Source organism: Trichomonascus vanleenenianus, assembly GCF_965637985.1.
Source record: "Trichomonascus vanleenenianus strain CLIB 3782 genome assembly, contig: TRVA0_029S, whole genome shotgun sequence".
NCBI classification, from domain to species: Eukaryota; Fungi; Ascomycota; class Dipodascomycetes; order Dipodascales; family Trichomonascaceae; genus Blastobotrys; species Blastobotrys vanleenenianus.
The window spans coordinates 116,889-138,592 of record NW_027481858.1 but is presented as its reverse complement, the minus strand read 5'-3'; the positions used below and the strand labels follow the sequence as shown (position 1 = coordinate 138,592).

At 47.7% G+C, this 21,704-nt stretch overlaps 9 protein-coding genes across 9 annotated transcripts; 4 read left to right on the top strand and 5 right to left on the bottom strand.

Annotated features, from left to right (window-relative positions):
• Window positions 1-5,085: 5,085 nt before the first annotated feature.
• Window positions 5,086-6,213, bottom strand: TRVA0_029S01288 (uncharacterized protein; the record flags this gene model as incomplete). The annotated part of the gene is made up of 1 exon (XM_076685832.1): window positions 5,086-6,213. The coding sequence occupies one exon, from the start codon at window positions 6,211-6,213 to the stop codon at window positions 5,086-5,088; it is 1,128 nt and encodes a 375-aa protein (XP_076539967.1).
• Window positions 6,214-7,449: 1,236 nt separating this feature from the next.
• On the top strand, window positions 7,450-8,466 carry TRVA0_029S01266 (uncharacterized protein; the record flags this gene model as incomplete). The annotated part of the gene is made up of 1 exon (XM_076685831.1): window positions 7,450-8,466. The coding sequence occupies one exon, from the start codon at window positions 7,450-7,452 to the stop codon at window positions 8,464-8,466; it is 1,017 nt and encodes a 338-aa protein (XP_076539966.1).
• A 633-nt stretch (window positions 8,467-9,099) lies between these two features.
• Window positions 9,100-10,263, bottom strand: RMD5 (ubiquitin-protein ligase RMD5; the record flags this gene model as incomplete). The annotated part of the gene is made up of 1 exon (XM_076685830.1): window positions 9,100-10,263. One exon carries the CDS (start codon window positions 10,261-10,263, stop codon window positions 9,100-9,102), a length of 1,164 nt encoding a protein of 387 aa, XP_076539965.1.
• Window positions 10,264-10,701: 438 nt separating this feature from the next.
• BRO1 (Bro1p) lies at window positions 10,702-13,425 on the top strand (the record flags this gene model as incomplete). Its single annotated transcript, XM_076685829.1, has 1 exon — window positions 10,702-13,425. One exon carries the CDS (start codon window positions 10,702-10,704, stop codon window positions 13,423-13,425), a length of 2,724 nt encoding a protein of 907 aa, XP_076539964.1.
• A 49-nt stretch (window positions 13,426-13,474) lies between these two features.
• SEN54 (tRNA splicing endonuclease subunit SEN54) lies at window positions 13,475-14,644 on the bottom strand (the record flags this gene model as incomplete). Its single annotated transcript, XM_076685828.1, has 3 exons — window positions 13,475-14,357; window positions 14,411-14,536; window positions 14,592-14,644. The coding sequence occupies 3 exons, from the start codon at window positions 14,642-14,644 to the stop codon at window positions 13,475-13,477; spliced, it is 1,062 nt and encodes a 353-aa protein (XP_076539963.1).
• Window positions 14,645-15,251: 607 nt separating this feature from the next.
• SGF11 (SAGA histone acetyltransferase complex subunit SGF11) lies at window positions 15,252-15,710 on the top strand (the record flags this gene model as incomplete). Its single annotated transcript, XM_076685827.1, has 1 exon — window positions 15,252-15,710. The coding sequence occupies one exon, from the start codon at window positions 15,252-15,254 to the stop codon at window positions 15,708-15,710; it is 459 nt and encodes a 152-aa protein (XP_076539962.1).
• Window positions 15,711-15,971: 261 nt separating this feature from the next.
• TML25 (palmitoyl-(protein) hydrolase) lies at window positions 15,972-16,703 on the bottom strand (the record flags this gene model as incomplete). The annotated part of the gene is made up of 2 exons (XM_076685826.1): window positions 15,972-16,463; window positions 16,521-16,703. 2 exons carry the CDS (start codon window positions 16,701-16,703, stop codon window positions 15,972-15,974), a joined length of 675 nt encoding a protein of 224 aa, XP_076539961.1.
• Window positions 16,704-18,176: 1,473 nt separating this feature from the next.
• RGL1 (Rgl1p) lies at window positions 18,177-19,343 on the bottom strand (the record flags this gene model as incomplete). Its single annotated transcript, XM_076685825.1, has 1 exon — window positions 18,177-19,343. One exon carries the CDS (start codon window positions 19,341-19,343, stop codon window positions 18,177-18,179), a length of 1,167 nt encoding a protein of 388 aa, XP_076539960.1.
• Window positions 19,344-20,391: 1,048 nt separating this feature from the next.
• TRVA0_029S01112 (uncharacterized protein) lies at window positions 20,392-21,483 on the top strand (the record flags this gene model as incomplete). The annotated part of the gene is made up of 1 exon (XM_076685824.1): window positions 20,392-21,483. The coding sequence occupies one exon, from the start codon at window positions 20,392-20,394 to the stop codon at window positions 21,481-21,483; it is 1,092 nt and encodes a 363-aa protein (XP_076539959.1).
• Window positions 21,484-21,704: the final 221 nt, after the last annotated feature.

Sequence of the window (21,704 nt, the reverse complement as noted above, 5' to 3'; positions counted from 1 at the left end):
CTGTAAGGATCGGTGAGGTCTGACAGTGACATAGTACTGAAGTATGACAATGGATGAATAATAAACAAAATATTGAATTTTTATGACTGTGTCATGGGGGGGTGAGACCTACTTTTGGTTCTCGATAAATTCACATAGTCGAGGCGCTTGGAGTCAGGACTGTGTCGTGATGAGATCTACTGCGCTTTGGCATGATCAGGCCCTGACATAATGTAGTGATAATCCAATAACTTTAATAAAAATCAAAATCCAAGCGGAAATTGATCACCCCCTCCAGCTTCAGCTTCAGCTTCAGGGAAACAGTTTCCATCAGGGGTTAAAAACTGGTGGTTCGTAGTCGCAAGTAGTTGTTTAGCGGAGAAGTAGCTGGCTCTTCGAGATGAATTGAGCCATCTGCTTAAGCCCATCCGGTGTGCCTAATAATGTTGGCAGGTCAATGCTTACCTCCCGAAGGAGGGGACTTTGTGCCTTATATCGGGGCACCGGGCAAAGAATGTGACGGAGTGTTTCCAAATGACCACACTCACAGAGGGATGGGGCCCCCTTCACGCAAACCGGCGATATCAATCGCCTATTAGCGCGTGTCCCGAACGAAATTGAACCAGTCGGCTCAGTACGTAGCGACTGCTACCCGATAGGTAGTTTGCCAGCTGCGTGCAGTTTTGATGGTGCACTTTGCTGACGCAACTTGATTGAACCTTGCCTGTGTGGCCACGCGGTCAGCGTCTTCTTGCCATTGCTGGAGAGCCATCCGGCGGATTTGGGTCCGCAGCGACTGGTAGGTTCGCGGTTCGCGGTTCGCGGAGCCCACCCAGTCTTGCTATGTCCGACCAAGAATCGATCGCGCCGAAAGAGTCCAAGCTCTCATCACCCACTTTACCGGTGAGTTGGGTGGCTGGCCGTAGGCTCTCCCAAGCTGACGTAGGGGGTTGTCAGCTGCGATAAATAATTCTAACAGCTTTCAGCTGCCGTAGTTGCGCCTGCCCAATGCTCAATAGGCATAATTCCACTCTCAATGTGTAAGACCCTTAAGCTTTCGGTTCAGCCAGATGCCCAATAATTTGACCTCTTCGGTGGCCTGCCGTTCACTTCCGCCTGGTAGACGGAGGGCCCCTTCCCGTGCCCTCTGCGTTCGGGTGAAGTAGATGAACCAAGCCTTCCCCATAGTCGAGGGCTCTGTAATTGCGTTTAGTCCAGTCATCACAGACCTCGAGGCTGCTGGTAAGTGTCTCGGCATTTTTCTTCAGATTTCTGCCTTGGATATGCGTTGCGACATCGTCAATGAACCCCACGGCCTGTCACTTCATTTGCTCAACCTCACGGTACAAATCGCTCGTGTACAATAAGAAGAGTAATGGAGAGATAGGTGACCGTTGCAGTATTCCAGTACATTGTACTTATCGGCTGACTTTGGTCCCGTTTCCCATATACTCTACTCGCTGCTAAGGTGGTGCGGCGCTCACTTAGGTGATGCTTCCAACTTGCAGCCATTGGCACGTCCATGGCCGCGAGTTTCTTTATCTAGGTTTCCTTAAGAACATTATCGAAGGCTCCCTTAATGTCCATTATCATGGCTGACGTGGGGTTTGGCCAACAAGCGTGGACATCCTGGACCAGCTTGAGGACGGCATCGGTCGCGCAGTACCCATTTCTTCCTCCAAACTGGCTCGACAGCACGTAGTGGTTGCCGAAGCAGATACACGCTTTCAAGAGCTGGCGAAAGACAGCTCTGAATTCGTCAGCTTCTTAGGCCGTCTGTATCGCTCGGACAGGTATTCTGCCTGGGCTCTTGTACGGATGCATCTCCCTTAATGCGTTGCTAATTATCTTTTCCCTGAGCTCCGGTCGTAGGCTGATTTCCTTTGCAATAGGGACAGAGAGAGAGAGAGAGAGAGAGAGAGAGAGAGAGAGACGGCGTAAAAAAGCCCCTCTCGTAGTCGTGCGATTCCCTCTGCTTTTGACATTACCTTCTTTCCGTCTGCCTTAGTCAATGCCACCGAACTGCCAGCAAGACGTGGAATTGGAGGTACTGTTGCACCTGCCATATGCCGTTTCCGTAGAGGCTGTAAAGGAAGGGCGTCCCACGTGTCTCGCTTGCTCTGACGAGCAGCTCGACGTAGCTCGGCAACAGTCCCTTTCGCTCATGCTCGATTTCCTTCGGTCGGTTCAAGCCGCGAGACTACCCTGGCCTCCCGGGCTCTATAGTCCGATTCCGTCAAGGCGGGCGTCCACCAGCGCTTGCTGTGCTCCATGATTTGGAGGAATGATGCCATGCTGCTCACCGCACCAAATACCTGACGCTGGCGCTGAGACTGGGTGCGGATCTCTTCCCTAAACTTGTCCCAGTCGCATCTCTTGTTCTAGCGGTTACGCAGGCCCCAAGATCGACCGATGGACTGTCCACTCTTGCAAGTAGTGATCCGAGAGCTGTTCTTGTTAGATGAACGATAGGTACCGGTGGATAATGCGGCTGGCCAGCGTCATACTAGCCCACAGACGGTCAATCGCAGACTGGTCTCCTCTCTTAAACGTCGCACCCCCCAGGTCGTTCATCATCACCGTTCTGAGGTCCCGTCACCCACTTAATTAACTGATCTCCTTCTCTCTGGTCATGAACAGCCCGCATGTCCGGCTCCAAAGATCGATGATGAATGTTGTGCCCTGCGCCACTGGCCCAAGCCGGCTGCTAATAATCTCCTGGAGAAGGACCACTTCGGCAGTAGATTTTTCCAGGAACGTCTCCATGGCGATCTGATTGTGACTGCAGTCCAATTGATGGATACAGAAGCAAGCAGGAATCGCAGTCTTCATTCGTGCGATTCTTACGACTCTGTTTCACTCTCTACAGGGATGAGGCCGAGAGCCTTGAGCGCCTGCTCACTCTGCTGTTCCGTTGGGTCATTCTTGTTCGTGTTCTCCTGGATAGGAGCCGGTCGCTGCCTCGGAGCGTACCTAAATACCTTGTGGATGCGTCCATTGACACAATTGTGATGGCGCTTGAAGTAGCCATAATCCTCGGCAGTTTTGAAGAATACCTTAACTGATCGTTGCACTGCATGTGGGTCGCCGTTGAAGGTTATATTGACGGGATTATTGGCCAACTTAACAACCGTTCAATTTCCTCACGGAGTTTTCCCTTTGTGAACTTGGTGGGAACTCGTGGGATGACTGCCGGGAACCACGGCGAAACATCCAATTACTTGAATCGATCCTTTTTAGGCCTCAAGTCCCTTCTCGAGGTCGCGTTCATTGGCACCTTCGACCACGTGGATCTTCAGGTTGTTGCTGTTGCTCGTTCGAGTGACCGCCTTAGCCACAATCGCATTGGCTGCCGCGTTAATGATGTTAATCACTTCCCTGCATCGAGTGAAACTTTACCCTTTACGATTCGGTCTCTTTCCTCAAGTGGTTGGAGATATACCGCTTTCGAGGTATCTCTAGGTTTGATGGTCGTTTTCGGCGTTAGCTGTGGGCGTGTGGCGGCAGGGCGACTCGCCTCTCTCTGGGCCGCGTCGCCAAAACTAAGGCCTAGGCGCCTTGGCTAGGGTGCTCTATTGTCGTTTTACTTCTTTTTGAGACAATCTCGATTCGATGTTGGTAGTACGGCTTTCGCCATACTTAACCGTGTGGGTCCACTTGACCTCCTTCTCCTTCCAAGTATCCTCGATAATCTTGAGGCTGTTTGTTCTTTTGCAGAGGTGGCTTCGGCGTTAGTGGCTTGGACATGGCATTTCGCCTCGTCGTGTAGCCTTGACCTCTTACCTGGTCTGTCGCATATGACTCGCCAGATATTCTTTCCTGGCGAGCCCGGTGGCCTTCGCAAGGTCGCAGAGATCTTCAACCTTCTCAACGTGATTCGCAACGTTGGCAAGAGCGGCATCGCTGCTTTGCAATTCCATGGTGAGTTTGTTGCACCGGATGCTCACCTTGTCGATGTGGGCCTGATGTCCCGTTACGTTCGCTTTATTTCTTTCATCCAACCAGGGGTACCAGAGCAAGGACGCACTGCGTGAGCTTCTTGCAATACGCCAGCAATTTAAGGTACGCCTTGACAAGGTGGTCGAAGTTCAAATGCTCGGCGCCTTTCTGGGCCTCCCGAAGTTCTCTGGTTCGTCCATCACGGCTGTGACGTGTGGTGAGCGCGCTCGACATCGTCTACGCCAACCAGCATCTTTTCGAACGTGTTAGCGAAGTCGGTAGCGCTCGCGTTGGGAGGGTTGAGATTCTCCAGCGCTCATACTGTTGGCGCGGAGAATATCAGCGCGCGCCCAGCAAGCTCCAAAATAGATAGACTGATTAAATACGACCTAAAGGAAGCTGTTACCGGTACATTGTAGTATCGGTACACATCAAACTCAGGAGACTAGTAAAGCAAGTAGTGGAAGTCGTTGAAGAAGTTAAAATTTGGCGACGGTGGGGAATACATGCTCACAATGACGTGCGCAACCCCTTAATTATGTTCAACACCAACAGATACCGACAGCGACGGGTCGCCTGGGGGCTCCGGGGAGGTCTTTAAAAGGCTGGCCTTCTAGTAGCAGCGACGGTTGAGAAGCTTGGACGGCTTAGAAAAAGTTGCGCTGAAGTAAAATATATAACTATGGTAGCATATAATAATGTAAAAGGCATTTTATTTCTAGAAGGAACTACCAGTATTTTCGGGACCCTCCGAGCAATTCCAATCCCTATGGCGCGACTGCGGTGCAGCTCTGGGCCCAATTGATGTGGAAGGAAAGTACAATACTGTTTATCGGATTAAACGTGTCATATATAAGTTATGTATTAAGCGAAATTTTCTGGCCTCGCCGTCACAAAAGACACTACAATACCATAGATTTATAACCTACCGGTACGGTACTGGTACGGTACCACGGGTATTGTTACAGGTTCCGTTCAGATTTGCAACTACCGCACCGGGTATTAAGAGTCTATGGAAACGATTTCTTGAGCACTGATGCCATGATAGTATGGGACGAAAATTTCATTGACGTAGGATATTAATTGCCCTCATTCAATAGAGTATATTTTGACAATTTACGAAGCTACCGCACCACTTTTTCTTCCTTTTCCCCCTCCCTCCATTCTTTAATTAGGGCCTGTTCTCTTTAACCTTTTCCCTTGCCTCTTCCATTGATCTCTATATTCCCCAGTTTCAACAGTTTTCTTCCTTTTTACCCGCTGTCGTATTTCAGGCGGGGCGTATTTCTTACTGCCAGAATGCGTGGCCATTCTTGTAGTCATTGTTGGAGTATTATTCAGCCCTGTTGCCTCCTTTGACAGATAAGCATCGTACAATGAACTTCCATATTTTTCTTGCAGCCATTCTTGCCAGGGCCAGTCAACCAAGTCAGCAAAGCCACGAAATTCGAGCTCGCCCTTTTTCCATTTCTGCAATATACCCTCCGTTCCCGGATATGGCTCGATTAGTGGCAAGGGGTGTTCAATATCAGAACCGAGTAATGCGTCTATAAAACACCAGAAAACAATGCGAGTATCAGGCTCATTTACAAGGATAACGTAGCTGGAGTAAAGAGACTCGCTGATTGCAATGCCTCTTTTGTCAAACTCATACTCGGTCTCAATGACTTTCTCCATCAGGATCTTTCTTTCCTCTTGTCCAAGTCGTTTTGGTTTTAACTTATCTAGACTTGTGCCTTTAATATATTCCCTCAAAATTAGGCGGATTTCACGGTGCTGACCCTTACGACGACCCTCTAGCGGCAGTTTCATGGTATACGATCCATAATACTTAGGAATTGACTTACCTTGAAAGTCTTTCAAAAGCTTGTAGCAAGCGGTGGTCTGGGAGTAGTCCATATCTGCTGCGATTGATGGGTCGAGTTCATCATAAGAAAGAGGATCGAATATTTCAGCAACAATTTCATCTTTCGCAGCTTCTTCGTCGATGAGCGACGCGTGAGCTGAGATAACGCGGGCTACAAATAGGCGCTGACTATCCCAGGCTGGTGGTGCGAGTTCTCCAAGCAACTTAATTACTATCTCCTCTTCGCCATCCTGGCCTGGGAGTGGTGGCCAATGAATGACGGTACCTAATGAGGACCTTTTTCTCTCCCGCTTTGTGAGGTTACGAATATTCTTCATATTCGAGAACCGTATGTTAGTCACATCCGGGCTAGGTGGAATATGGCTGCGAATAGCAAACTCCTCCATAAGTGGAAAGCATTGCCATTGGATGTCCTCGTCATCACTCATTTTCTCACGACAGAATTAAAAAGAGAGAGAGAACAAGAGAGAGAGAGCGTGTGAGAGTGTGTGAGAGACCGATTGAGATTGTGCGATAGAAATAGAGAAAGTGAGGCTTTTTACCTTTAAAGTAAAACTCTAACCCAATCAAAGAGGCAATATAGACGCCCTAAACGAAAGCAGTTTCACCATTAATTATGCACATTACCGGAACAATTTGAACTTGCCTTAATGGAGTCCGGCGCAGCGTTACCCCGTGGTTCGATCAATGCCGTAGCGCTTCTAAAAAGGGACGTTAGACAGGGATGATTGAGCGTATTCAGCCTGGCCAGTCGAAAAAGGTTTAAGACCAATTGAATCAACCGCACCGATGGACTAATTGCTACGTGTTCTAAAAAAATCGAGTAAGTGCATCATGGAGTGGCTGTTGTTTTCGAGAAACCCATTAATGCCACCTTGACAGTAGTACGTACAGTGCCGGTAGCGGGCCAAATTGGAGTGACCTGAATGAGCTGTTTCCTTGCCGTTTTTTTCTAGCCAAATGCAAAATTTGCTACATCTCGATGAGTGGATACCGGTTGCTTTTCTCGACTTCCCTAGAATCAGAGCCTGCGCAGAGATTGTCCCCTATCTTCTCTAGGCTGGAGATATCGTGATGAGTGCCACCGTTCATATTTATTTATTTCTTAATTATTTTTTTTCCTCTTCCCTTTCGATAGATCCAAGCTGTGGTCCGTTATACCTGCTCTTCACAAATCAATAGCAAACTGCAAGTAGCGGAGAATCCAGCTGCAGCCGGACCCTCATTTGTACTAAAAAATGCGTACAGTACCGGTACTACAGCCGTACATTCAGGGGGCATGAAGCTGAATCAGTGAAAGCGCATTCTGGCGCAAGCCATACCGGGAAAGAGCGATGCTATACAGGCTGGAGGGACTAGCCCAGCATAGTATAAAAGTAAAAAAATTCACTTTCATATCTATGGAGCCTATAATTGTTCCATCTTTCCGCTGCCGGGAATGGGTAACCACACACACCCACACACACCCACACACACCCACACACACCCACACACACCCACAAAATGTTTGAACTCAATTACAAATAACATGCCCTAGAGCTTGTCTGTTACTGAAAACAAGCTCAACTTCTAATATAGCAACAAAAGCCATCTTCATCCATCATATCATATCAGAGAAGTTACAGCACATGAGGCACTTCGAACACATCTGCCATAATTGAATAATGTCCGCTAGCGATTTGGAGCCTGAAAAGTTATTCCCTGATTATTCCTTTGAGGAAATGGGACTCTGTGCTCATATTCCACCCGCTCTATCGGATATCGAAGATGCACTGGCAGAGAACGACGATAACGGTGAGCCTAGCACGTCTGTCCTGGAAACAGTGATCAAATCGCCTCCTCTTCCTGGTGAAGTTGGAAGAACGCTCATAACAATGAAGTTAACTGAAGAGTTCAAAGCCCCTAAGAAAGGCAGACAACGCCTCTTTCTTGCCATTGTCACTTCGGCCCAAAGGAATCCTTACCTTCCAGTAATTCGCGATTATGAGGGGAAAAAGCATCGATTCAAGGTAGTGGTTGAGGTATTCGACCCCTTTTGTTTCGAAGGTATTAATCCAGCAGCCGTAGCAGATTCGGCATACGCTCGCACAGTGAAGGCATACGAACTCGTGAAAGACAGACAGGGCTCATACATTCCAAAATTCTATGGTTCATACACTATGCGAGTTCCCGTTGTCCATTCACAGTGTAAATTTCGCGAAGTACGGGTTATTTTAAGACAGTATATCGATGGTCCGGGTTTGAATGAGATGATCCCTAGCGAGGTTGAACAGAAAGAACGGTTCAGAATTATGTATCAAGTCGTTCTACTGGAAAGAAAGATAGACGCAAGAGGGGTTTCTCTAGGGTCCAATTATCACCCTAATTCATTGATAGATGCTAAACCGAGGAAAAATCAAGTACGAGGAAATTTGATGGTTTGGTACTTCTCAAAGGCAAGATTAAGTCATGAGGAGCCGTCCCCTTCTCAAGAGGACAGAAGTACTCCCGAAGTTTTGGAGGACCTATTGGCTAAATGGAAAAGAGAGCAAGCTGAGGCTCTGGGGTTTGGTGATTGGGTCGATTGGAATTGGATTCAATGGGTAAGGCGCAGAATACCGGTAGTTAAGGCTAAAAAAGTTTCTTCAATTACGAAGGAACAGAAGGAGCCAGTAGGTGTACTGGACGAAATCGAGCCTTAAGTTTTTAGCGAGGCGTTACCAGTCAGTGCTTTTGAATGCTAGTATTAGGAATCCTGCGCTTAGAAATTTGCATGAAGGAAATCAAGATCATTACTACCGTGCATTTGTATTACCGAGCTATAACACATAATCTTTCAAAGCAATGCTGGGATGCATCCAACTTACAAATACAGGGTTCAAAAGCATGTAGATATCCCCTTATATATTGTAAGCCTGAAGACTCTCCGGGATCTTTTGGCATCTTTCGGTATCTTTCGCCCTTGATAACATTGCATCCTTTTTCCAGTACCGTAGTCAGTAATTGAGCTCCTACCTCCCGCCTAATGCAAGGCAGTTGAGTGAAGTGTTAATTGCGGCTGTGTCGTCTGTTCTCGTTGTAGCAAACTTCCATAACAGTTATTAGTCAAGGAGACCAGACACTCCAAACCCCCTCCGATACTCTGAGGTAATTGATCGCTACAAGATCTCCGCGAAGCGGAGCTACGGGGGTATGGGGGCTGACCCCATGTCAATTGAAGAATAGGACATTAAACCCACTAGGGCTCCACTAGGGGTCCTCGCGTTACTTCATGGTATGTGATATTCAATAAATACTAGATAATAAATATAAAACGATTAAATAAATGATGGGATCTAGAAGAAAATCTCCTTAGTGTTGTTGTAGGTGCTTTCCATAGGGCAGTAAGGGCACTTGAAGCTGCTGTTGTTGCTCGACTTGCAAATAGACTGAAGGCTCTCCTTCCCTAGAACATGCCCACACGGTAACAGCATTGGCGGATTCCGCGGCGTCGTCTGTTCCTTGGACACAGGACACACGAAAATTGAATGGTACCGGTACGAGTCAGGCAGCTCGAGTTCTACTGGAAGCTCGCCCTGAGACGTCCACTCCGCATGGCGCTGCTTGAAAACCGTCTTGGCCTTGATCATACCAGGCATGGCAATGGTACCTGCCTTGAAAGCAATAAGCAATGGGGGCTCTGGAGGCAACCCCAAAGTTGCACAGAACTCTGCGCTAAACAAGTCCATGACCTCCTCATACCGCGGAGTCGAAAACAGCTCCGTATAGGGCGAATTGGCTATATCCTCCACGTAGAGCATTCCCGTCATGAGCCGGCACACTTCGGTAAAGTACCGGTTTCCGAATATTGTTAGGTTCTTCTGCGCGTAACTCAGTGCCTTGGCCTGGTCCTTCTGCTTCAACAGAAACTCCATATACTGCAGCTTGTGAAGCGAGTATTCCAGTGCACTTCCCTTGGCCAGCAGCTGACTTCTACGTTCCATCGCCCATTCAATAGCCGGGCCGAGGTCTCCGTTCTTGATGTGGTTCAAAATCGAATGCAGGTATCCAAACTGTTTGACCATTTCCTCGTTCAATTCGACTCCAGACTCCTCACACAGCTTCCTTGCTACGGAGAAGTCTCCATTTCGTACCAAATGCATAACCAGAGCCTTATTAAGCACTGCATCGGACTTGAGCTGGCTCACTTCACCAAGCACGTCTTCTTCTTCCTCCTCTTCCCCATCGTTATTCTTCTCAACTCTGGCCCACTTGTCCAGCGCCTTGGAGAATTTGCTGATTCCACTGTGTGCTTCCTTCTCCTTACGGGCGCTTTCCTTCTGGTACCCACGGATGGTTTTCCCCAGGCGTTCTACGATGTCTCCACTGTTACTAGTGCCGGCCACTGCTTCGCTACGAGCAGCCTCCAGGGTCTTAATCAGCCCGTCAATCTGTACAACCCAGTCGTCGAAGCGGCTCTGCGACTGGACCTTCCCTAGCTCCTTATCTATCAAGTCCATCTCTCTCTTCGTTGTCGTCCGTGAGGGTTGCCTTATCCCCTCCAGGTGATATGTATGTATCAGCCGGACGGGGTAGGGATAATTTGCCACATTTTATTCTTTGTACACTATTCCTGGGTCTGTAACTCTAGAATTTGAGGGATATTCTTTTAGAAAAGCCTCGAATCAGCTTTGAAAAGCACCTAAATACGGTTTTCCTATAATATTGCTTCCATTGAAGTTGCACATTACTCCAAACACCCCAAGTGCTACATGGAATATGTTGTATTTACAGGGGGGATATAATCGGGGCGAAATAACGAACTGTCAGCCGCACGTCTCGTGCATCAGCCCCCACCCAGGCAACGTGGATGATGATGATGCCGTCTCCTTTAACCAACCCCGTTAACGACGAAGTGAAAGATGGTTTCCCCGATGATAGTCCCCCATATGAAAGGGATGATCGAGAGCGACTGGACACGACCGCTCCAGAACTATATCGCTAGCGTTTATGGTCCTGGAGACCACTTTTCCGAGGAGATTGCCGCCCTTAACCGACTGAGGCAGGACGTCCGGGGAGCTGGAATGGACGGCATTGGGCGTGACTTGATATACCGCTACTACGGCCAATTGGAACTACTGGACCTGCGGGTCCCTGTGGGCGAAGGAGGGTGTCGCATGTCGTTTACGTGGCAGGATTCGTTCAGTCACGAAAGCTCAACGCAGTACTCCTTGGCCTTTGAAAAGGCCAGTTTGCTGTTCAATCTTGCCACAGTGAATTCCAAGATTGCCGTAGATACCGACGACATAAGGATTGGGTATAATCGGTTCCAGGATGCTGCTGGTATTTACCACTACATTATGGAGAACTTCTTGCATGCTCCTAGCGTAGACCTGTCCCAGGACACGGTAAAGTCGCTTTCCAAACTCATGCTGGCCCAGGCTCAGGAGGTTTTTTTGGAAAAATTGGTCCAGGGTAGCGGCAAGCCGTCAATGATGGCAAAGATCGCTAAAGGAGCCGCCAATTTCTACAAGTCGGCTGGAGACAGCCTTCAGGCCGAGTTCAACGACAAATCGTGGGGCGAGAGGCACTGGTACCAGTATGCGCTTTGCAAAGCCAAGTATTTCGTAGCCGTAGCATCCGAGTACCACTCGGACCACCTAGACGCCTCGGGGAAGCATGGTGAAGCAATTGCCTACTTGATCAATGCGAGTTCGGCTCTCCAGGACCTGGTTAGATCGTCGCAAATTCCACCAATTTACATCGATTTTACCAATCTTGTCAAGTCTAGAGCCGAAAGTGTCAAGATCAAGCTTGCCGCGCTGGAGAAGGATAACGATTTCATCTACCACGACCATGTTCCGCCAGCTGCGACTCTGGCTGAGATTACGGGCCTCGAGGCAGCCAAGCCAACACCCCTTAACCAGCTGTACCAGAAAGGAGACATGTCCCAGATCATTGGCCGGGATATTTTTGAGAACCTTATCCCGCTGTCGGTGCACGAAAAGAGCAGCATGTACTCGGAAGAGAAGGCAAACCTTCTGAGAAAGGAAGGAGAGAAGGTAGAAGTGGCTGATGAGGAGTTTTCGTCGGCACTAGAGTTCCTCGACCTGCCTGCTGCTCTCTCTTTGGTCAAGGGTAACTCCAGTGGGAAACAGCAAGCGCTCGATGAAAGCGTCCCAGGCATAGTAAACGGATGGGCCAGTGAAGTTCTGAGCAAGAGTGACCAGTCTATGCAAGCACTGGAGTCGTGTCGTGCCTCTGTGTACTCTAAACTCAAGGACGCCGAGCACAAGCTGCAGCAAGAAGAGAAAGATTACAACGAGAAAAAGCAGCGGTTTGGGTCCAGGCTTGACCAGGTCTCCTCCCTCTCCCTTACATCTGGAATATCTACTGATATCCAGCGGGTCAAGTCGAGCCTCGCGACTGGCGCTAGTTCCGACGAGAAGATCAAGGCCATGGTATCCCGGCACCAGAGCGATATTGATGTACTTGCTCGTGGGCCAGATAACAGCCAGTTAACAGCCAAGTTCAGGCAGATGGCTCAGCCGCAACAGGCAGCCAACCAACAGATGAACTTGCTTGATTTGGACACGTTTGAAGACGAGAGCGTAAAGGAATGGATCGAGGAGAGCGAAGAGCTGCTTTCCAAGCTCAATAAGATCTCTAAAGAGCGAAAAACGATTTTCATGGAATTCAAGGACAAGGTTCACAAAGACGACATTTCTTCTCTGCTCATTCTCAATGGCAAAGTGCCCAATATCGAGGAACAGCTTTTCAAGACTGAACTAGAAAAGTTCCATCCGTACCAGACGCGCATCGATGCGACGATCCACCACCAGAACCAGATGCTCAAGACGCTGACTGCTACGTGGAAGAAGGTTCTGTCCAACAACACTGTCAAGCAGAAAACGTCGAGCCGAGAAAACCATGTGGCCCAGCGGAACTCTCTGATTGAGAGCCTTAGGGGAGCATATGAGGCTTGGAAGGAATCTCAGGATGGTATCTCTGTTGGTAAAAAGTTCTACGCCGACTTGGATGCCACTGCTACTAGGATTCTGAATAACGCTAATGAGCTGGTGCGAAACCGCCAGGAAGAACGGAACAAACTGCTGCAGGAGATTCCAAACAACTCGCAGGAAGCACTGCGCCAGCAACTGTACGATCTATCTATTTCCACCCCATCTCCTCCACCAGCGCAATCTTCTCAGTACCAATACCAGCAACCTCCGTTGCCTCCGCAACCACAGCATCAGCAACAGCCTTATCAGTCTCCCCCTCCACAACAGTATCAGTCTCCTCCTCCACAGCACTATCAGTCTCCTCCTCCACAGCAGTATCAATCTCCCCCTCCACAGCAGTATCAGCAGCAGCAATTCCCACCGGGGTGGGCCAATCCTCCACCAGTGCCTTCTAAGCCGACTGGATACTCCTTCCAGCAACAGCCATCACAACACACGACTCAGGCACCTCAGTCTTCAGAAGCATATCAAGGATATCAAGCACCTCAGGCACCTCAGTCTTCTCAAGCTCCTCAAGGAGGGCCATATTCGCAGCCTTCGGTTTACGAACCATCGCTCTATGGCCCTCCCCAAGGCGTACCATATAAGCCGCAGTACAGCTATCAGCCTCCTTCTGGCAACAACAACAAGAACAATAACAACAACAATCAATGGAGATAAATGTACTATATATGACAACTCTCTCATAGTCTATCATTAGTTATATATATTATTTTCCCTGTCGCTTTTTCGGGGGTCTTCTGTACTGGTTAGGCGGTTGAGGAAGGTACATCTTCTCTTCCCCAAAACTAACATCGTTGACTCTAAAGAAAGAAGTAATCCCACAGTCAACGACAGCAATTAGCACGCTTCGCCATCCTTCTTTTAGTCTCTGGTACTGGTTTCGATTCGCTGTGTCTTCGTTTACCGGCACCGAATCAAACAACCGTGAAATCTGGTCAAGGGTCGGCATTCTGTCGTGTCTGGCCGACACCACGCAGACTTTATAATGCGGCTCACCTGGGTTAGCTTTTCTGAATTGAGTTGAGGGCTTCCACACATTGTAGGTTATCGTGAACGGTTCGACTTGGCTCTTGGGGGAAACGACTGGATCTAGGGTGTTGTGCGGAGGTTTGTGATAAGGTATGATCTCGAGGTCCTTATAGATTTGCATATAGCTGCGGTAGCACTTGCGATCCGCCAAAATGTCTTTAGATTTGAATGATCGCAGGAATGCCTTCGCCGTTGATAGGCCCATTTCCACTATGCTTGGCGTGTATGCTTGGTATATCGGCTGGCGACTCTCTTCCTCCTCATTTGCTCTCATAACGATGTACCCTATTTTCTTGAGATACGAGTAAACGTGTAGCTGATCGAGATCAGACTCGGTTTCAGCAACTGAAGCATAAACAGCCTGCAAAGGCATAGATACGCCATTTGGGTACCACAGCTCCATGCTGCCCCGCTCTACAAGATAGATAACTTCTTCAGGACAGAGCCAGATGACTCCAGAAGAATCTGCTTTGCCAATAGTTGTGAAATGAGGCCCCCGTGCAATATCTACTCGGGCTTTCTTGAGGTCCGAGAACCAAGTTGCTCGAATATGATTTTTGCTATATACACAATTAGTCAAATATCCCAAAATATGTTCAAAAACAACACTTACGATGCATGCTTTCTCTCTTGGCTCAATGCTTCGTACATAGCATTTCGAGAATCTTTCAACGTTGAACTTTGCACCCCCGTTCCATCAGGCTCAAAGTCTTTTTCTCCACGCTTTGGCAGCGTATTACTAAAAATCAGTCAGCTACACAATATTCCTTTTTTTAATGGGTGGAATAACTAACTTTTCGCTTATAAATCGCCAGTCCTGCTGCTCATCGATCTCCTCTTCTTCCATCTTTGGTTATCCAGCTGGTTGATATTCGTTTACGCATAAAAGGTTTTGTTAGGTCTTCTTCAGCCGTACCATCTTAACTTCGTTAGTATGGTACTGATTACAAGCACCAAGTTCTATCGCGACTGAACCATTATATAGAGAAACTTATATATAATCGATTGAGAATCTTAAGCAGGTTTTACTATTTCTGCTATACCACATTAATCAGTTGATCTGTCCCCTATAATACAAGTGATCCAGTTAACCTTAACAATACGGTATTCTGTACCATTTGACAGAACCTAAGCAACACTTATAGTACCACTATTTTAAAAATACGAAACAAAGAGTAAGGGTTAAGAATACGCAGTAAGGGGAAAAAAAAGCTATTGCGTACCTTAGTAGACCGAGTAGCTCGATCGTGCTCGCTTGAGTCGGTTGATGAGCCCCACGAGCCGCATCTGACGAAAAAACTGAGGCGCCTGCGCGAGCGCGGGGACGTAAAAGCGTAACCGTACGGCTGAAGAATAATTCAACAAGCACAGCCGTGCACGAACATGAAATGGGCCCCCTCGTCACTTCGATCTGGCCAAGAGAAGACATAGGACGAACCGTTAAAGCAAGGGAAATGGCCGGGGAAAATACGGAGAATAACACACTGGGGTCTCTCAGTGTGATGATTTTCAAGGATCTGCTAAAGCCTCTGACGCACGAGGCGACTCTGAAGGCGATCCAGAAGGAGAAAGTCATCCGGAGGAAGTACGGTAAGGAATTCATTGCCAGGACGCCGACACCGGGCACTCCGCAGTCGACCGCTTCAAGTGCGGCGAGCACCCCCAAGTCGCGAGCAAATGGCACTCCAAATGGATCCGCAGCAAGGGTGGAAGTTCACGGACGAATAATTTATTCCAAGTTGCCTGGAAGGGATATATATGGCAAAGAGAAGAACACTCAGGTGCAGTATTTCGAGTGCTCCAATTGTAAGCGAAAAGTCGCGGGCTCGCGATTTGCTGCGCATATTGAGCGGTGCCTGTCTGGTCGCAACAATCGATCCTCAACTAAAAGTTATGAATACGACGAGGATTGATCTCTTTTGGTCTTCAGTGCTTTGAAGCAGTTAAGACTAAGCCACCTAGAATGACCCTGGCATGGGTCTGGTGGAAAATTCCCGGAAATCTCAAGTGTCCTGGGGCCTTTGAAGGGCCATATTTATTCAACCTTCGTGGGTAAACCTCCCTAATTGCATGACTTGATCTCACAAGACACCTTTGGCCTCGCTTTTGGAGGCTTTTCTTAGTCTCGACAGAAGTATTCTAAGATTGTATATATCTTGTATTCTAAAATATATTTATTTGAGCGCCGATTCGATAAAATCAAGTACTTGCTCAATCTCCTCGAGATCAGCCGAGTGAGTGAGGCCAGGGTACTCATGCCACTGGACATCGGACCGGCCCAGTTCCTTCTTCAAGAAGTCTCGAGACCTTTGCCCGTAGGGGAACTTGACTACGTCATCAGCAGTACCGTGGCCCATGAAAATTGGAGTATCCTTGTTTACATCCTTCTTTAGCGATTGCAGCTTTTCATGCAGAGGGAGGTACCCGGAGAGGGCAATTACGCCTGCAAGCGGCTTGTCAGTAATAACAGAGGTCGAGAGAGAAATAGCCGCACCCTGGCTGAACCCACCAAGTATAACCTTGTTGCTTGGGATGCCGTCCTCGGCTTCTTTAGCGATGAGTCCCTCTGCTGTGCCAACACTACGCAACACCCCGGCCTCGTCTTCAATCCTGAGGCTATCGAGATCGGTGATGTCATGCCAGGATGGCATCTTCATGCCAAAGTTCTAAAAAGCGTTTGTCAGCGTCTTGTACAATAGCCATAAAAAATGTCAATTACTTACCAAAGTAACTGGCTGAGCTGGGGCGTGAGGGAAGATGAAGTTGACGTGGTTTAGAGAGGGCCGTCGTCGAGCCTGTTCGGCAAGGAAACTCCAACCGTGCCCTGAATCGCCAAGACCATGAAGGAAAATGACACTGGCCTTGGGTATCGCCGCAGCTGGAATGCGAATAGCTGGAACACTCATTTTACGGGTCTACTGTTTGAACTTCCAAATGTTCAATAGATAGGGTTATATGTTATCTCTATTGGTGGGCCCCGAATTTTAATGTTTGGTGAACTATTTGCGGTTAATTAATGTCATGTTATGGATTTTAATATTACAGGTGTAATGATAATTGGAAATTTCATATGCGAACCTAGTGAGGTATAAAATAAGTAATTGATACGGATAGATCTTAGTTTGGTTGGTATATTGGCATAAAATCAAGCTTAGAGCTTTTAGCGTTTTACGATCGCTCGACTTAGACCGCCTCCAAGCAGCTTCTTTTGTCTCGTCTATGAGAACAATGTATTTCAAATGACTGTGCTTCATGTAAATAGATATAGTCCCTCATTATAGCAAGTTGCCTATTCGTCAAGATTGAAAGTTCTACCCTCTGATTAGCCTTCAGCAATTGACTTCCATTTATTTTCTCTTACAACAGCTAAAACATTGAATCAATTAATTCAATGTTTATGCAGGGAGCATTTGTAGAGATACTAGGCCTCAGTGCACATCTTTACGGGTTAGTGCGATGGTTGAGATCTTGTGGTTGACAAACATCTTGAGTAGTTGCAATATCGGCATTGCGCTAGTATATAACTCAATGGCCTGCAAGTGACTACTGCTTGCAATTAATTGGAACAAGGGTAGAAACTGGGCGACTTGGCTACCTTTAAAGTCCGCGAAATCCGGCCCATACTTGACAGATTTCACATGGTCGTCGTTTTGAGATGCGTGCTCAAATAGCTTTCGTACTGCAGGGTACTTTTTTCGGGAAAAAAATTAGCTGACCACGCGTTGTGCACTATTTTCAAACGAACTGTCTAAAGGTTTTCACTGCAACGTGGACTGCTAAACAAGGTGCTGATAGGCGGCCTGCAAGGGCCATATTCGAAGTTCATTTCTGCATGGATCATCTCCTTTGCTGACGAATACTTTTCTTAGCTGATTCCGGGCTCAACTCCTCATTCTAACGTAATTGCGACATCAAGCGATAGAAGTTTGGAGAATCATCCATGGATAGCTCTCTCCATATGAGCCTTCAGGCCAACTCATCAAATTGTTGGCTAACTAGACGAATCCGCCACAGCCAAGAGTCTTCATAGAAGGGTCCCGGCTCAGCTACGTACTCAAGCACATTCAGGAGAATTTTCGTTTGGAAATTTCATCGCACCTAACTGAGTTAGTGGCACGAACTGATCTCATTATACCGGCAGTGCTGCTGAAAAATTTACTCCGCCATGATTGGGTCAGAATTAAAGGAGAACGTGTAGCTCTGGTATTATGAAGTAAAGAGGCACGAGGTAAGCTAGAACCTATGGCTTCCAACTACCTAGGTAGTTACGTCAAGATAAACTTGAACGCTATGACTTTACCTACGTAACTCCCTCAAATAACCAATGCAAATAAATATTAGTACATACCAGGTACATACAGTTACAAACAAATAAATAGTTATCTCACAAGCACTCCGCCTTTGCCTAACATGCACTCAAACCTTCCCAGGTTATCATTAGGCCGATACAACCGTGGCGGAGGCACTCGCGTTCTATCGCATCTATTGGCATATGCGACCGCCTCGGATATGCTCTTCATAAACGACATGCACATTGCGTGGTCAAACGGAGTCACCGTAATGGGGTGCTCAATCTCAATGTCCTTGCAGACATGGTTGAACCGCGCTTTCAAAATGAGAAAGTAATTGATTTTGTACAGCGCAGACGCCGTAGTAAACCCATTCCGCGACACAATTGGGATGTCCTGGCGTTCCTTATGCACCAGCCCGTCCTTGTCACGAAGATCAATCACAGGGAAGTCAATTGAGAGCTCACACTGGTGCCCTTCCTCTGGGAGCTTCATGTCAAGCTGGTTAGCTGTCTTACACAGCCTCCTACGCCGCTCAATCGGCTCATCACCCTCATGATTGAAAGTAGTACACTCTACGATCTGCATAGTAACCCGCTGCAGCTTGACCTTCTTGGCTCGAGACAGCCAGTCCGGATTCGGGAAGATCTTTACAAATGCAGTCACTCGGTCGCCCGGACCGTAAGAGGTAATGGGAATTGAGTAGTCACAGCCAACTAGATGGTCGGCCGAGGTAATTGAGTTTACAATGGGCACTTTGAATGCGCCAAATGTTGACAACGTGTCGTACCGCTTGATTCGGACCGGGTAGCCTGTGTGATATACCAACTGCTGCTTTCCATACACAATTGACACAAACAGTTGGTATGCCGTCTCTACGATGCTCTTCCCCAGGCATATGCTTGCCGGAATAGGCCTGTTAGTCGGCAGAGGAAGCACAAAAGGCAGGTCCATTCCCAGGACTTCCTCGTAAGGCTTTCCCGCAGGGACCTGGAACAGCTTCACAGAGTCTCCAATAAGAAACGATTGGTCTTTTTTCGGGGCCGCGATGTTGGCAGGCTTATTCGACGGTGTATGGATCACGTCGGTGCGGTATAGGGCCAGGTTGACCAGAGTTACCGGCACGACCCCTCCATCCTTTGACCGAATCTCAATTGTGCCTTCGAGTCTCGGCCAGGACGCGCCAATTCCCGGATACCCTTGCACAATGTCCTCGTTCGGAGGCCCTCGAATCTTGATGTCGAATATTTGGCTCATATCACAACATCTAAGCCGGGCTTACGAGTAAGACGTATGTGTCGCCTCAAACTAATCGATAGCTGGCGTTGTTATGGCAGGAGCCTCCTTCGTTCGTTTGCCCTGGATTCCTCCCAATTGACGCGCACGCAACATCATCAAATATTTGAGGCTTTTTTTAGGGTCCGCCGCCTCTTCAAGGGGGCCGTTTCCAACCTCCCCCTTTTGGACCGTCGTTAAACGTTATGAAGGAGGCGTATTGGTCCAATGTCACCAGAAATATCATAGTTGATAGATATTATGTTTCTAATTTTTCTTTAACACAAAGTTGTTTTAGCATTTACGGTAATTGTTGGGTGGTTTTAATTAATGGGTGACCTTTACCTCAGTTTATAAGAAAAGATATGGTGCAAATTTCAAAATCGAACGATAATGTTGTATGTAGCTACGCATCATTCAATTCAGGGGGGGTTGCTTGCAGCGTATATGAAAAAACCGTTTGAGGAAACTGCAGCAGAGCTATTGCAGATGAAACCAGCTAAGATACACCCATGTTCAATTACTCGGACTGTGCCGAAATCGGCAAGCGATCGAAACTTTTACGAGCAAATAAGGGGTCACCTCCTTTTACTACTCAATATAAATCTCTTTTTTACACGTATTGTCAATCGTAAATGGCGGTTCTGTGGTGTGGCATGTTGAGCGGTGGATAACCTTACCCCTGAAAAATGCGCGCGTTGTTTACATTTCTACAAAACAGGAAATACAATAACGCGTCCCCGACGCGTTCGGCTTCTGGAAACTCTTTTTTGGTTCCCCAACGAGGTTTCCTGCATAATTGTACAAATGGCCCTATTTTGAGCATAGTGCTTCTTTGGTGCATTGGCGGCGATAAATTTTGCTGTAGCGACCTGCGCCATGTTCTGCAAATAATAAAATACTGCTTCTAATTTATACTTCTTCACCTTCACCTAGCTAATATTCTCAAAAGTTTTACACGATATATCCAATTTTAAAAAGAATTCCCATTAAATTGGATAACTTATTAAAAATCCATTGAACTGGGATAATGATTAGACGATCTCATACGCCTATTGATAGGCCCTCTTCTGCAAGGTCTCTCCCTAATCGACCCCTTTCCACACTCTATAGCTACGATCTCAAGGGCGCATTCCACGACAGTGAGCAGTACATCTCGCCCCCTCAATCGACCTCTTCAAATACTTCGTCCGCCTCTGATAGAGCCCCTACGCCGGAACCTGTCCTGGACACGCCGTTCAACGTCCCAAGGGTGCGAAGGCCGCATGCCCCCCTGCCTACTGCCCCTCCGCACGAAAATCGATACTCCTCACTGAATCACCACCCCCGTAACTTTGGTGGTAGAAGACCGTCCTCTCAGCTACCGCAGCCGCCCCATCGTGTAGCCAGCTGCGCTCCCGCTCTGGACATGAGCATGCCCCCAGCCCCTCCCCGCCATCGGGTCCTTCCACCTACTCCGTCACAGAGCCTTCCAACTACTCCACGCGTTGGACACGATAGCAATCCTGCTTTTGAGCCTCACATCATTGCCCCGCCGAAACGAGTAGAAAAAGTCCGAAGACCGCAATGTATTGTGTGCAGGGACCTGCTGAGAACAAACCAGAGAATTGTGCGAACGGACTATGGTACAATCCATGCTGGTTGCTTTGTGTGTAGCGTTTGCCGCGAGTCTTTGGAGCTTGCCCAGTTTTACTTCCAAGACGGGGAGGCATTCTGCCACCTTGACTATCACCAGATTTACTCTCCAAAGTGCGGGCACTGCGGGAGTCCTGTTGAAGGCGAGGGGATTGTAGCCCTAGGGAAGCACTGGCATAAAGGACACTTTTTCTGCCATGAATGCAGCACTCCGTTCCGTGAAGTCGATGAGTACTATATCAACGGGAACGAAGTGCGATGTGGGTCTTGCCAGGGGAAAACTGAGACTATTAAATGCTGGAGATGCGATTCTGACTGTGCCCAGGCTATTGAAGCTTTGGGCCGCATCTGGTGCTCTCCATGCTTCTGCTGTGAGATCTGCAGTGTTCCATTCAACACTAACGAGTTTGTACTCCGTGAGGATGGTACGCTTTCCTGCCATCGATGTGAGATTATGAGACTAAAGCAGGAGTCTTGGAGGCGCTAACTGTTGCAAATAGGTTGGCATTAAGTTATTGATACTGCGGTTAAAAAGGAATAGAATACGTACATAACGCAGTATATAAGTTATTTTAATACATTGCATAATACCGGTACTATCTTTTATTATCTCCGCCATTTTAGAATCTCTACCATTCTACTGGTATAATGTAAATCTGTCACTGATACGTTACATGTAGAAGGTGCAAATAAAAAGAGCATATCATA